Below are 13201 nucleotides of genomic sequence, written 5' to 3' on the forward strand. Positions count from 1 at the left end.
ATGTCCTGCCAATCGAGCGAGCATACCCCATATAAACGATCCGGCTTGGCATAAATTTTTACAGCATTTAATGGGCTTTACGATCATCCACCTCCTACTAATCTGGAATATAATGCATCGCACTCTTCGTCTTGCAGATTCTGGGCTGCCACAGTATGCGGGTCGTGGAGCCGGCGGCGCTGGCGGCGATGATTCCATGTCCGAGGATCGGATTGCCCACATCCTCAGCGAAGCCTCCTCGCTGATGAAACAGAGCAGCGTGGCCCAGCATCGGGAGCAGGAGCGTCGCAGCCACGGCGGTGAGGATTCGCACAGCAACGAGGACAGCAAGTCGCCGCCGCAGAGCTGCACCTCGCCGTTCTTCAAGGTGGAACAGCAGCTGAAGCAGCACCAGCATCTCAATCCCGAGCAGGCTGCTGCCGCTCAGCAGCGGGAAAGGGAGCGCGAGCAGCGGGAACGGGAGCAGCAGCAGCGCTTGCGGCACGAAGACTTGGCCCAGGACAAGATGGCTCGGCTCTACCAGGAGCTGATTGCACGCACACCGCGGGAGACGGCTTTTCCAAGGTAAGTTCGCCCATGGTTTCAACAGCATGCGATGAACATGATTCTGTTTTGTTGAACGGCATGCAAAACATTTAACTGGTGTATCTGTTTCTCCCATAGCTTTCTCTTCTCACCCTCGCTATTCGGAGGAGCCGCTGGAATGCCGGGAGCAGCAAGCAATGCCTTTCCCGCCATGGCCGATGAAAACATGCGCCACGTGTTCGAGCGTGAGATTGCCAAGCTGCAGCAGCACCAGCAGCAGCAGCAAGCTGCCCAGGCTCAGGCACAGTTTCCCAACTTCTCGAGCCTGATGGCACTGCAACAGCAGGTCCTTAACGGTGCCCAGGATCTCTCGCTGGCTGCCGCCGCAGCCAAGGACATCAAGTTGAACGGCCAGCGATCCTCGCTGGAGCACAGTGCCGGCAGCAGCAGTTGTTCCAAGGACGGCGAACGGGATGACGCGTATCCAAGTTCCCTACATGGCCGCAAATCCGAGGGCGGCGGCACACCCGCGCCACCTGCCCCACCATCTGGGCCAGGAGCGGGTGCAGGAGCCCCACCCACAGCAGCACCAGCAACCGGCGGTGCCAGCAGCAATTCGGCAGCACCCAGTCCGCTAAGCAATTCAATCCTTCCGCCGGCATTGAGCAGCCAAGGTGAGGAGTTCGCGGCGACAGCCAGTCCCTTGCAGCGAATGGCCTCGATCACCAATTCGCTGATCACCCAACCGCCGGTGACGCCGCACCACAGTACGCCACAGCGACCCACCAAGGCGGTTCTGCCACCGATCACCCAGCAACAGTTCGACATGTTCAACAATCTGAACACCGAGGATATAGTCCGGCGTGTGAAGGAAGCCCTGTCGCAGTACTCCATCTCGCAGCGACTGTTTGGCGAGTCCGTGCTGGGCTTGTCGCAGGGATCGGTCTCCGATCTGCTGGCCAGACCCAAGCCCTGGCACATGCTCACCCAAAAGGGGCGTGAACCCTTCATTCGCATGAAGATGTTCCTGGAGGATGAGAACGCGGTGCACAAGCTGGTCGCCAGTCAGTACAAGATTGCGCCCGAGAAGCTGATGCGGACGGGCAGTTACAGCGGCAGTCCGCAGATGCCACAGGGCTTGGCAAGCAAAATGCAGGCCGCCTCATTGCCCATGCAGAAGATGATGAGCGAACTCAAGCTGCAGGAGCCAGCACAGGCGCAGCACTTGATGCAGCAAATGCAGGCGGCAGCCATGTCGGCGGCCATGCAGCAGCAGCAGCAAGTGGCACAAGCGCAGCAGCAGGCACAGCAGGCGCAGCAGGCACAACAGCATTTGCAGCAGCAGGCGCAGCAGCACTTGCAGCAGCAGCAACATCTCGCCCAGCAGCAACACCCCCATCAGCAGCACCACCAAGCGGCCGCCGCGGCTGCCGCGTTGCACCACCAAAGCATGCTTCTGACCTCGCCCGGACTGCCACCCCAGCATGCCATCAGCCTGCCACCGTCGGCGGGTGGAGCCCAGCCAGGTGGTCCTGGTGGCAATCAGGGCGGCTCGAATCCCTCGAATAGCGAAAAGAAGCCCATGCTGATGCCGGTGCATGGCACAAATGCCATGAGGAGTCTGCACCAGCACATGTCGCCCACCGTTTATGAAATGGCCGCTTTAACCCAAGATCTGGACACCCACGACATCACCACCAAGATCAAGGAGGCGTTGCTGGCCAACAACATTGGGCAGAAAATATTCGGCGAAGCCGTTTTGGGACTTTCTCAGGGCTCCGTGTCCGAGCTGCTGAGCAAACCGAAGCCCTGGCACATGCTCTCCATCAAGGGCAGGGAACCCTTCATCCGGATGCAATTGTGGCTCAGCGATGCCAACAATGTGGAGCGATTGCAGTTGCTGAAGAACGAGCGACGGGAGGCCAGCAAACGGCGAAGGAGCACGGGCCCAAATCAGCAGGACAATAGCAGCGATACCTCCAGCAACGATACCAATGACTTCTATACCAGCAGTCCGGGTCCAGGATCCGTGGGTTCGGGCGTCGGTGGTGCACCGCCGAGCAAAAAGCAGCGTGTCCTCTTCTCCGAGGAGCAGAAGGAGGCACTTCGGCTGGCATTCGCCTTGGATCCGTATCCAAATGTGGGCACCATCGAGTTTCTGGCCAACGAGTTGGGCTTGGCAACGCGTACGATCACCAACTGGTTCCACAATCATCGCATGCGGTTGAAGCAACAGGTGCCACACGGACCAGCCGGTCAGGATAACCCGATACCGAGTCGCGAGAGCACCAGTGCCACTCCCTTCGATCCCGTCCAATTTCGCATTCTGCTGCAACAGCGTCTCCTGGAGCTCCACAAGGAGCGAATGGGCATGAGCGGTGCCCCCATTCCCTATCCGCCGTACTTTGCTGCCGCCGCCATTTTGGGCCGCAGTCTGGCGGGGATTCCCGGCGCAGCAGCGGCCGCTGGAGCAGCTGCAGCTGCTGCCGCAGTTGGCGCCTCCGGCGGCGATGAGTTGCAGGCCCTGAACCAGGCCTTCAAGGAACAGATGAGCGGTCTGGATCTGTCGATGCCCACCTTAAAGCGGGAACGCAGCGATGACTATCAGGACGATCTGGAACTGGAGGGCGGTGGTCACAATCTGAGTGACAACGAATCGCTGGAGGGCCAGGAGCCAGAGGACAAGACCACCGACTACGAGAAGGTGCTGCACAAATCCGCTTTGGCCGCTGCCGCCGCTTACATGTCCAATGCAGTGCGCAGTTCACGACGAAAACCAGCTGCACCACAGTGGGTCAATCCCGCCGGAGCGGTGACCAATCCAAGTGCCGTTGTTGCAGCCGTTGCTGCCGCTGCAGCTGCCGCGGCGGACAATGAGCGCATCATCAACGGGGTGTGCGTGATGCAGGCCTCCGAGTACGGACGCGATGATACGGATAGCAACAAGCCAACGGACGGCGGCAACGATTCCGATCATGAGCATGCCCAGCTGGAGATCGATCAGCGCTTCATGGAGCCGGAGGTGCACATCAAACAGGAGGAGGACGACGACGAGGAGCAGTCGGGATCGGTCAATCTGGACAGCGAGGACAATGCGGCTAGCGAGCAAAAACTGAAGGTGATCAACGAGGAGAAGCTGCGAATGGTGCGTGTTCGCCGGCTGAGCAGCACTGGTGGTGGTTCCTCTGAGGAGATGCCAGCTCCCCTGGCACCACCACCTCCTCCGCCAGCAGCAGCAGCAGCAGCAGCGGCTTCCTCCTCTGCCGCCAGTGGAGAGAGCAGCAGCAGCAGCAGCAGCAGCAACAGCAACAGCAACAGCAGCACCACCACACCAGCGGTAACCACTGCAGCTGCAACTGCGGCAGCCGGCTGGAACTACTAAAGTAAAACAATTAACCGAACTAAATATGAATTCAGTGCAATGTGTAGAGCGAAGCGGAGGTGGAGATGGAAACGCGTTTACTTGTGATTAAGTTTGAATGTTTAAACGATGTGAGGACCCGGGAGACATACATAGATACATACATACATGCATACATATAAATAGCACTTAGGCTCTAGAAAACTATATTTTTTTTTTGTTTTTTTTAATAAACATTAACTACTAAATATAGGCGTTAGTTGTAGCCGTTAAGGTAGCCTTAGATTGAGGAGTTGTAATAGTTGTAGCTAAAAGTTTAGAGACGCTATGCGATGATGATGATAATGATAATGATAAAGATAAAGATAATGATGATGATGATGACGATGATAATGAGAGAGCAGCGCAAAAGTATTAATGAGAAAATAAACCCCATTTAAGAACCCCGACTTGCCGAAGAACTTTAACCAAAATGTCGAGATCCAATTGATAGTGAAAGATTTGATCTTGCAAAGATTTTCGATTTCGATTTTTCGATTTGTTTCTACTTGAAGACTGTAAGCAAAGGCGGTAGGATTGATAACTACAGACGTAAATCTATTCTATACAACTTTTTTTTTGAGAAACTATTATATGATTATTAGCAGTTTAGCTGGTTAAGTGTAAATAAATAATTAAATGAATGATGATGACGATTGATGGTGTACATAGATTTCTCGCGAGGCATGATCTTGCTGTCGTTCTTCCTAAAAAAAATCCTACCTTCTACCACCCTCAGCAACCGACTTGTTTAACTATCTTTTGATCTCAAGCAAAAAACAAAACAAAACAAAAAGAAAACGAAAACGAAAGAAACGAAACAAAACAAAGCAAAGCAGAAATTGAAAGGGAAATGTGGAAGGCATGGAGTGAAAATCCAAAGTAAAAGATAGTTAAAGGCAAAGCTGAATTGCAGCGAGCAGAAGAGTTTTCCCCTATTTTGTTGCCCAAATAAAATATATAAGTATGTATGTCGATGAGGAAAGGAGAGGCAAATCGAGAAGAAAAAAAACAAATATATAACAATAAACTTTGTAAATTCTGAATTTACATAAAAAATCACACACATAAAAAATACACCTACACAACAAAAACACACACACACACAAATTGAGTAATTCATAATTATAGCAAAAATAAACATGCAAAATGCACTAAATTATTTATAATCTAATTATTCTATACATAATTATATATAATTATACATATGCATATAAAGCGAAAAGTGGAAAATTTATCAACTTAGCCTAACGGTAATTTAAATTTGCATTAAACCCTAGCATAAATAACAACAATTTTTTTCTGTGAATCTAAAATATTTAAAGATAAAACTAAAAAAAAACACAAACCGCATATCGTACTAAAGAAATTACACAAAAGAAAAATATAAAAAAAATAAATAAAAAGAAAACAGTAATCTAAGACAGCCAATTTTTTTTTTGCCTAGATCTTAAGTTTACAACGTAATCGTAATATTAAATAAATTACAAAATAAACAAACAAAAAAATAAAAAAAAAAGAATCTGTTTTCCTATATGAACAAGAGACAACATAGAAAACCAAGAAGAGCAAAAAGCAAATTTTAAGAAATATTTAAACCTTTTTTTTCCTAGGCTAAATGTTTAAGCTAAACAAAAAACAGATTTCTCAAACCAAAAAAAGCTAAATAAATTAAAATTACACGAAACCATTTTTGCATAGGCCCAAAATTTGCCGCGTTATTATTATTATTATTATTACATACATATATATGAGACGAGTAATAAAGAGAAACAAATTACCAACATATACCAAACACATTTCAAAAACCTTACAACAAAAAAATACAATTTGCGAAATTTATACAAGAAACAAAACATAAAACACAAAACAACAAAAAATATTTTTAAAAAATATGCAAACAATTTTTGCCCGCTGTCAGCGAAATTTGTTACGATCTTCTTAAAAATTTCATTTTTATCTTTTCCTCCTGTTGCGTTTAAGTTATCGAGTTAAATACTTTGCATTTTCATACGCTTTAGCTAAAGAATAAATTACACCTATATGAATATGAGATAAACAAGTAATAAATAAATATATATAAAATATATACAAAATATGGATAAAGAAAGTTAAGATGAAACAAAAACCGAAACACGACACGTTGAAATGGTTCGCAACTTTTAGTTTTAATTATTTCTTAAATACAATTTTTTTGTCTTCGTATTTTTATTATTATTATTATTATTGTAATTATAATATAAATATTATATATATATATATATTTATATATATATACATATATATACATTAAAAGAAGGAAGAAAGCGAATACACAAGCGACAACATACCAATAATACATGAACATGATCGAAACTTTATCAAATAAAAATGTTTTCTTAAACGAAAAAAAACCCATCGATATCCTTTTTTTATTTTCCTACAACAACAACAAAAAAAAAAACCACCAAAATCGCAGAAAATGCCGCTGAGGAACGAAAGTACTCGCAATCTCTTGTAATCCCGCAATCTCGTGACTCCGAAAACCCTCAACCCCATGACCTACAACCTTTGACCCCCGGATGCCCAAGCCCCCAAGCAAGAAAAAACAAAAGTCAGGCAAAGAAACACTCTGAAATTGTATAGCATACATTTGGGAGTTAGCAAGATGTCGAAACACTCCCACGCCACCCAGCCGATATAAGCCTATATAGGACCTAGTTATATATATGCATGATCAGCATTTTTATACATACCATTAATAGTTATATTTATTAACAATATGCGGTGCTAGCCAAGTAAAGTAAAACGTACAGATATTGATGAAGAAATGGCGCAGACCCACATTATATGTATACATAACAACTAACATATGTTAGTAATGTAGGCAGTGGAAATTTTTTGCATAGATCCGTACTGCTCCAATAAAAACATACGTAATTAATTTTAAACAACAAAGCGATTAAAACGGAAACGTTTATTGATTCAAATCAAAAGAGTTGAGCTGTAAATACGATATATATGAAATTATCCTTCCAATTCAAAACACACACTCACACACACGCACACATTTTGTATACCGACTAAGAAATAATTTGTTGTTTTTTTTTAGACCTCTAGATACAGATATCTGAATATACATGAATATAAATGATGATATGAATTTAAGCCCATGGTGATATGCGCACACACTCCACTCACTTTGCCAATTGTCCTTACCTTTTCTTATTTTCTCACCCACAACATATTTAGCTGTACATAAGAAAATGAGAGACCGAAACTTAGAGGAAACCCAATTTATGGATCAGAAAGTAAAAACATGAGAAAACATAAAACCAGACCATATCAATATTATGTTAAAAGCATAAGGAGTAAGAAATCGAATGGATATAGCAAGTTATTTTAGCAGATCCAAAAAGCAAGTAAATAAAAACAGACTTGAAATTACCATATAACCAGCAGATATACATATATACAAACGTCTCTATTATAACATAATAACGTTTATGAAAAGGCATGCATTCAGTACTGTTGAATGATGATGAGATCCAGAACAAGTAAAAGAGCCGTAGTTAACACATAGAACAGAACTATTGAACCGATACCAAACCGATTCCCTTAGTTTTCAACCGACAAAGATCTTGATGAGGAAAGCCAGCTCCGTTTTTCAGTTTGAAATCCGCCCAAAAATGCAATGAACATAAAACAAAAACAAAAAAAAAAAACAAAAAATAAAAGGAAACCAGAACAAAACAATTGCAAAACGAAGCGAGGAGAGTAACAAAAATTAAGGAGATTCTTAAGCAAATTAGCAAAATGTGCCCAAAACAAACAATTGAAAAAGAAAAAGCAGCAAAAATATCAAAAATATACATATAAACAAAGTAAATAGAAAAACAAAAGCCATATATAGATATATATATTATACATAGATATTAAACTTAAGCACATACAATTTTTGGCAACCTCGAAATCATTTTCTAAGACCTAAGCAGAAGCAAAACTTAAAAATTAACCAAATAAACTTAAAACAAAAAACCAAGCAAAACAAAACAAAAGCAAACATTTTTTTGTAGCATTTCTTGTATAAATGCACACGAGCATAAAATTAACAACAAACAACCAACATAAATTAAAAGGTAATGAATATTTTTTTTAATTAAGCTAAAATGTAATTGTGTTTTTGATTTCACACTCATCGAAAACGTTTTTCCAGCAAACGGTTTGCAAAGAAGCAAAAAACCGAGGCGAATTAAAGAAGAAATCAAACGAGAAAAGAAAACAGCCACGAAAACAATTATCAAAATATGAGAAAAGTCTCGAGAAATGAGAAAGACGAGATAATGCGAATATAAATAATAATAATAATATGATTAATAAACTAGTTTATATAGCATGTAAAACTGAACAGAAAAATCAAATTCAATAAAGACGAATCTACTGTATTCCAATACGAACGTTATATTTCATTTTGGGGAAACGATTGAAATTCAGTTAATTGAATTAAAAGTTAAGAAACTTTTATATTCATTTAGGCAGTTCGCTTTCGAATCAAAGCTGATTGCTGCAAAACCAGTGTGACCTGAATAGATGGCGCCTTCAAAAAAGCTTGCCGCCTGGGAGTGTGTACCCGGTAGATCGAGAAGGAGTCTGTGATACACGTGGGATGGTGTATTCGCTGAGGTGGGTGAGTTCGGGAAAAGTGAAAAAGTTTAAAAAATAACGGTACTCCGTAGATCGCGAAGGTGTCTGTGCTACGCGTGGGATGGTGTATTCGCTTAGGTGGGTGAGTTTGGTAAAAGTGACAAAGTTTAATAAGTAACGGTTTAATAACCAACAAATATTAAAAACAAACAAATGTTTCTCTGGCTAAAGAAAGGATTCATTGTAATGTTCAGGAATGAAATCCATAACATGTCCATTTGCTTAGCTTTTATATTTAGGATGTATTTCATGAAGCTTGTATAAATTAATTAAGGCCTGAAATCCTTTAGATTGGGTAATTATTTGATATCCGGGAGGTCCCACGTAGCAGTCAAAAAACAAACAAGAATCAAAACAAATCTTCAGAAGAAAGTAAATTCAAATTCTACACATAAACCGTTGCAAAAGTATTCCTCCGAAGGCCGCAGCGAGCCTGACACTGCTGCAATGAATCGGCACAGTGCAACCAGCCCACAAAATGTATCGTAATAAACAGAACAGATGGGGAACGTTTTGACAAAGTTTCAACATTCGTGATCAAAACAGTAATAGACCTTACATGCGGAAGTGAAGTGGTGTCTTGCCAAAAAACTCGCTCTGGGACATTACCAGTCAAAACTAAAGACCTTTACCTAGCAGCAAGGTTAATGAACATGAAGACGTTCCATAATTTTACAGAAATATATCCGAGCACTACAGATTGAACCACCCAAGGCGTAGTTTATGCAAACGACCTACGCGGCATCCCTGAAATACTAAGGGAACTTGCTCCCCAAAAAGTCATTAAAGTGTAGAAGATACTCAGGTTTTCTGACAACAAACCATCGGAAACAGGTCTGATAAAGTTTACATTTGATACCACAAACCTCCCAGCGACCCTGAAAATTGGCTAAGAGAGTGCATCCCCTTACCGCTTAATAATAATTTCCTCTTAGATAATTTCAAATGTCTGCTTTAAAAATCCTTTTTCCAAGTATTACAAACCAATTACTAAAATAGACCTCTTTAGAGGTCTAAATAAAAAACGGTTGAAAATGAAATTAAAACAAGATAGTCGAGTTCCCCGACTATCAGATACCCGTTACTCAGTGGAAGTGCTAGCTACTAGTGGAAGTGCTAACGAGAAATTTCAAAATTTTCTGGAATATCGGTAGAAATTGGGGAAAAATAATAAAATGAAAAATAACTTAAAAAATTGTTAAATAAATTCGTCTTATTTTCAGGACATACTTTAGGAGATCTCTACACAATCGCCAGGATAATTCCTTATAGACAAAGCAGAAAATGGCACGCTACCTAGCACAGATCATCATCTTGGGTGCCCAGGTGGTTGGGCGGTCGCTGCTTAACCAGGAACTTGAGCGGCTGGAGCTGTTGGTCAAGACCGGCATTATTACAAATGCCTTTAATGACCCTAATAACTGCAATTCAGCAAAGATATAGTAAGCCATGAAATTCCATATAGTTGGCCATGACTTTAACTTCGATGTCAGCTCCGATTTGGATTTACACCCAAGGACCGAAGGCATCAAATATTTTCAGTTTTGTTTTGGGCTCGACGGAACAACATCTCCATAAAAATTTTCAGTAAAAATGTTTTATAAAAATTTTAACAAATCTTGAACTACTAAAAGACTAAGTGAAGAAAAACACTAATTTGGATTTTAGCTTTTGTGATTGGGGGCTTACACATTTCATAATCTTGCAAAATTGGTGAATGGAAGTTCGCCAGCTGCCCTCCATTTGATTGCTTTCAAGGAATTAAAAATATAGAACGTCGTCGTGAATAAGGCACACGACGACTTCTTCACATTACAACAAGGTAGTATCATTTAATTGCAATACAATTGCCATGTATTAAATGCAAAATGTGCCCTTTATTCAGGATTACTCATGACAAACTTGACACACAGTCGAACTCGTTCGCAAGGTTGGTATCTACAAATAAGAAACCTAAGATGTCCTCCCTTACAGATAAATCTATCTGCTATCCACAGTCTACTGGGAGCTGAGCGATTCCATCCCGATTTTGTACCACTTCAGCACAATGAATTATGAATACTTCGAATGACATTATCATGTTGGCAACACAGTTTTTTCACACAAACCAAATCCGGCATTACTCAATAAGTGGATTAAGTAATATCAATAAGTAATGGTATAGTGCCATATATTACCATATTATTATTACCATGCTATATATTCAAGATTACTCATGACAAACCAGCTACAAACACTAGTCTTCTCGTTTGCTTACAAGGTTGGTATCTACAAATAAGAAACCTGAGTTGGATTAACCCAAGATGTCCTTCTCTTACAGATATGTCTTCTATACACAGTCCGATACCGTCCCGATACGATACCTGTACCTCTCAGCATGATGAATTATGAATACGTCGAATTATATTATCATATTGGCACACTAACCAAATCCAGCATTACTTAATAAGTGGACTTTTCAGCCAATAAAATACATTAAATAAGACTATATAATATACACTTAAATATTTGTTTTGAATCTGTGTACTGAAGTTGCGCTGCCCACTACTCTTTAAATAAACAAATTAATTCAGATTGTGGCAGGGCTCCACTTTAACTATATTTAAAGACTACTTTTTGAATTATTTTCTCACGCATATGAAAATGAAAAGAGCAACAATTTACATTCAAAAGCCGTTAAATATCTGTTCCGAACATCTCATTGATCTTTATAATAATTCTACCAAAGCAAAAGTTCGCCCATTCCCACACACCCACATTCACGCACACACACACACATTCACCTATGTGGGAGTTGATGAAAAGAGAGCAAAGGCAAAAGGAGACAAAAATAACGCGTATTAGCAATGCTTCAAGATGAATTTCTGTATTTCGCAACTGCAAAAGTTCGTTAAAATTTGTCGGATCTTCTGCTGCACAGCTCCTTTGAAATGACATTTCACGTACATTTCGCAATAGATTTAAAGTGTAATGAAATGAAATGTGCAACATTTTATAGACATTTCGCAATAAATATAAAATGAAATTTTACCTTAATTTCTTTCCCACCTTTCCACAGTATTCCGCAATATTCCGAAACAAATTTCATCTAGCGCACACTTCTTTAACTATTACTAGACACTTTTGGGGCACTTTAGGCCACCTGCACACAAAAAAAAAAAAGGAAATAGAAACAGCATTCACACACAACAACAAAAATACACATTCCCGCACAAAAACGGTAGTTAAAACGGCACTTTTCAATATTCCCGCCGACAAAGGCAGCACTTTTCCGTGCTACTGTACGCGCGAACCGACGAGGATGAGATCAAAAAGCCGAAAGGCAACTACATTGCAAGCTTACGACGACTGCGGAGAGAGAGAGAGAGTGCAGTTATGAGAGCGGCAGAGTGGAGAGTTTAGAATGAGGTGACAAGGAGAGCGAGTTTACGGTTTTTGGGTTGCGTTTGCAAATTGCCATGATTGCTCAACTTAAAGTCTGCATAACTTTGCTCATAATTGTCCAATCCTGCATTGTCTCCTCTGAATCAGCTCGATGGGTTGACTTTAACCTAATATCCTAATACCAAAACCTTTCAACTTTTTTGATTAATTTTTTTGTCGTATTATAAATGGCTAAAAATAGGGCAACGTATGATTAAAATGCTATTTTTGTTTATGAAATTTAGCCGTAATGATGTGAAGGTATTAAAATTTGTGTCAGTGTGCCAAGCTGATGGACCTTTTTTGTATCGTTAAAATCGGAAATTGACTTACCTATGCTTATTTGTTGTACTTTTAACAGCGTTTCAGTGCATAACTAACTCTGAAATTCGGGCTTAACGATCATTAAATAAAGTAAGAATCTGACGGTTTTGCTCGATATCAACAGATGGGTGGAGAGTAATTTATTTATTGTATGTTCATACACAATTCGCTTATACACAAAGATACAGGCCCAAAGATCAGTCCCAAATCGGTTTCGCATTTCGCACTTGGTTTGCTCGTCTTGTTCCGTGTGTTTTCTATAAATTAGCAACAAATTCAAATTATACATTTTACTTTCATATGCATACAATTTTTTACAATCTTTTCTTTGGTTTTTGTTTTTTTGTTCGTTTGAGTTCTTTGAGTTTTACGTCGTCCAAAAAGTAGAAAAATGTTATGTCTAAAAAAATACAGGGTAACATTTTCATCCTAACCAATTTTTGTCTTTGCTTTCACACATATGTATGTATGTACACATGTTCATATGTATGTATATATATAAATAGAATTTATGTTTGATTTGCTTAAGTTTTGCTTGGTATTACTTAAGTATCTTAATTGATTTACTTTGCTTTTGTATATACTTTGTATTTAATGTTGTTCTTTGTTTATTTTTTTCTTTGGTACAGAGGTTTTAAAGACATAAAAACAGGCGCTAGTTGAAACCTTGGAGGGCAAACAGATTGATCATCCTATTCATCAGAGAGATATATGTATAGACGTTTGTCTGTATGTGGGCAAATGTATCTCAATCCCTTAGGTTTTTCGAGATGTTTCGGATACCCTGTAGTCTGTACATTGTGTGTGTTGGTGTGTAAACTTATCGTTGTTATAGTTTTTCAGGCA

General features: G+C 41.0%; 1 protein-coding gene and 1 long non-coding RNA gene across 4 annotated transcripts in view; both read left to right on the plus strand.

Annotated features, from left to right (window-relative positions):
• LOC6551625 (homeobox protein cut) overlaps positions 1-5026 on the plus strand; it is a 68954-nt gene extending 63928 nt beyond the window's left edge. For all 3 annotated transcript variants that reach the window (XM_015155909.2, XM_001978519.3, XM_015155908.2), the window contains 2 exons: positions 138-564; positions 664-5026. In XM_015155909.2, coding sequence (XP_015011395.1) covers positions 138-564; positions 664-3907 — 3671 coding nt within the window. In that variant the 3' untranslated portion in view covers positions 3908-5026. The remainder of the gene's footprint in view (positions 1-137; positions 565-663) is intronic.
• A 5104-nt stretch (positions 5027-10130) lies between these two features.
• LOC113564550 lies at positions 10131-11096 on the plus strand. The gene is made up of 4 exons (XR_003408090.1): positions 10131-10430; positions 10494-10538; positions 10606-10868; positions 10929-11096. It is a non-coding gene; the product is annotated as an uncharacterized LOC113564550 (long non-coding RNA).
• Positions 11097-13201: the final 2105 nt, after the last annotated feature.

The sequence above is a fragment of the Drosophila erecta genome, unplaced genomic scaffold, assembly GCF_003286155.1.
Source record: "Drosophila erecta strain 14021-0224.00,06,07 unplaced genomic scaffold, DereRS2 tig00000126-arrow-pilon, whole genome shotgun sequence".
NCBI classification, from domain to species: domain Eukaryota; kingdom Metazoa; phylum Arthropoda; class Insecta; order Diptera; family Drosophilidae; genus Drosophila; species Drosophila erecta.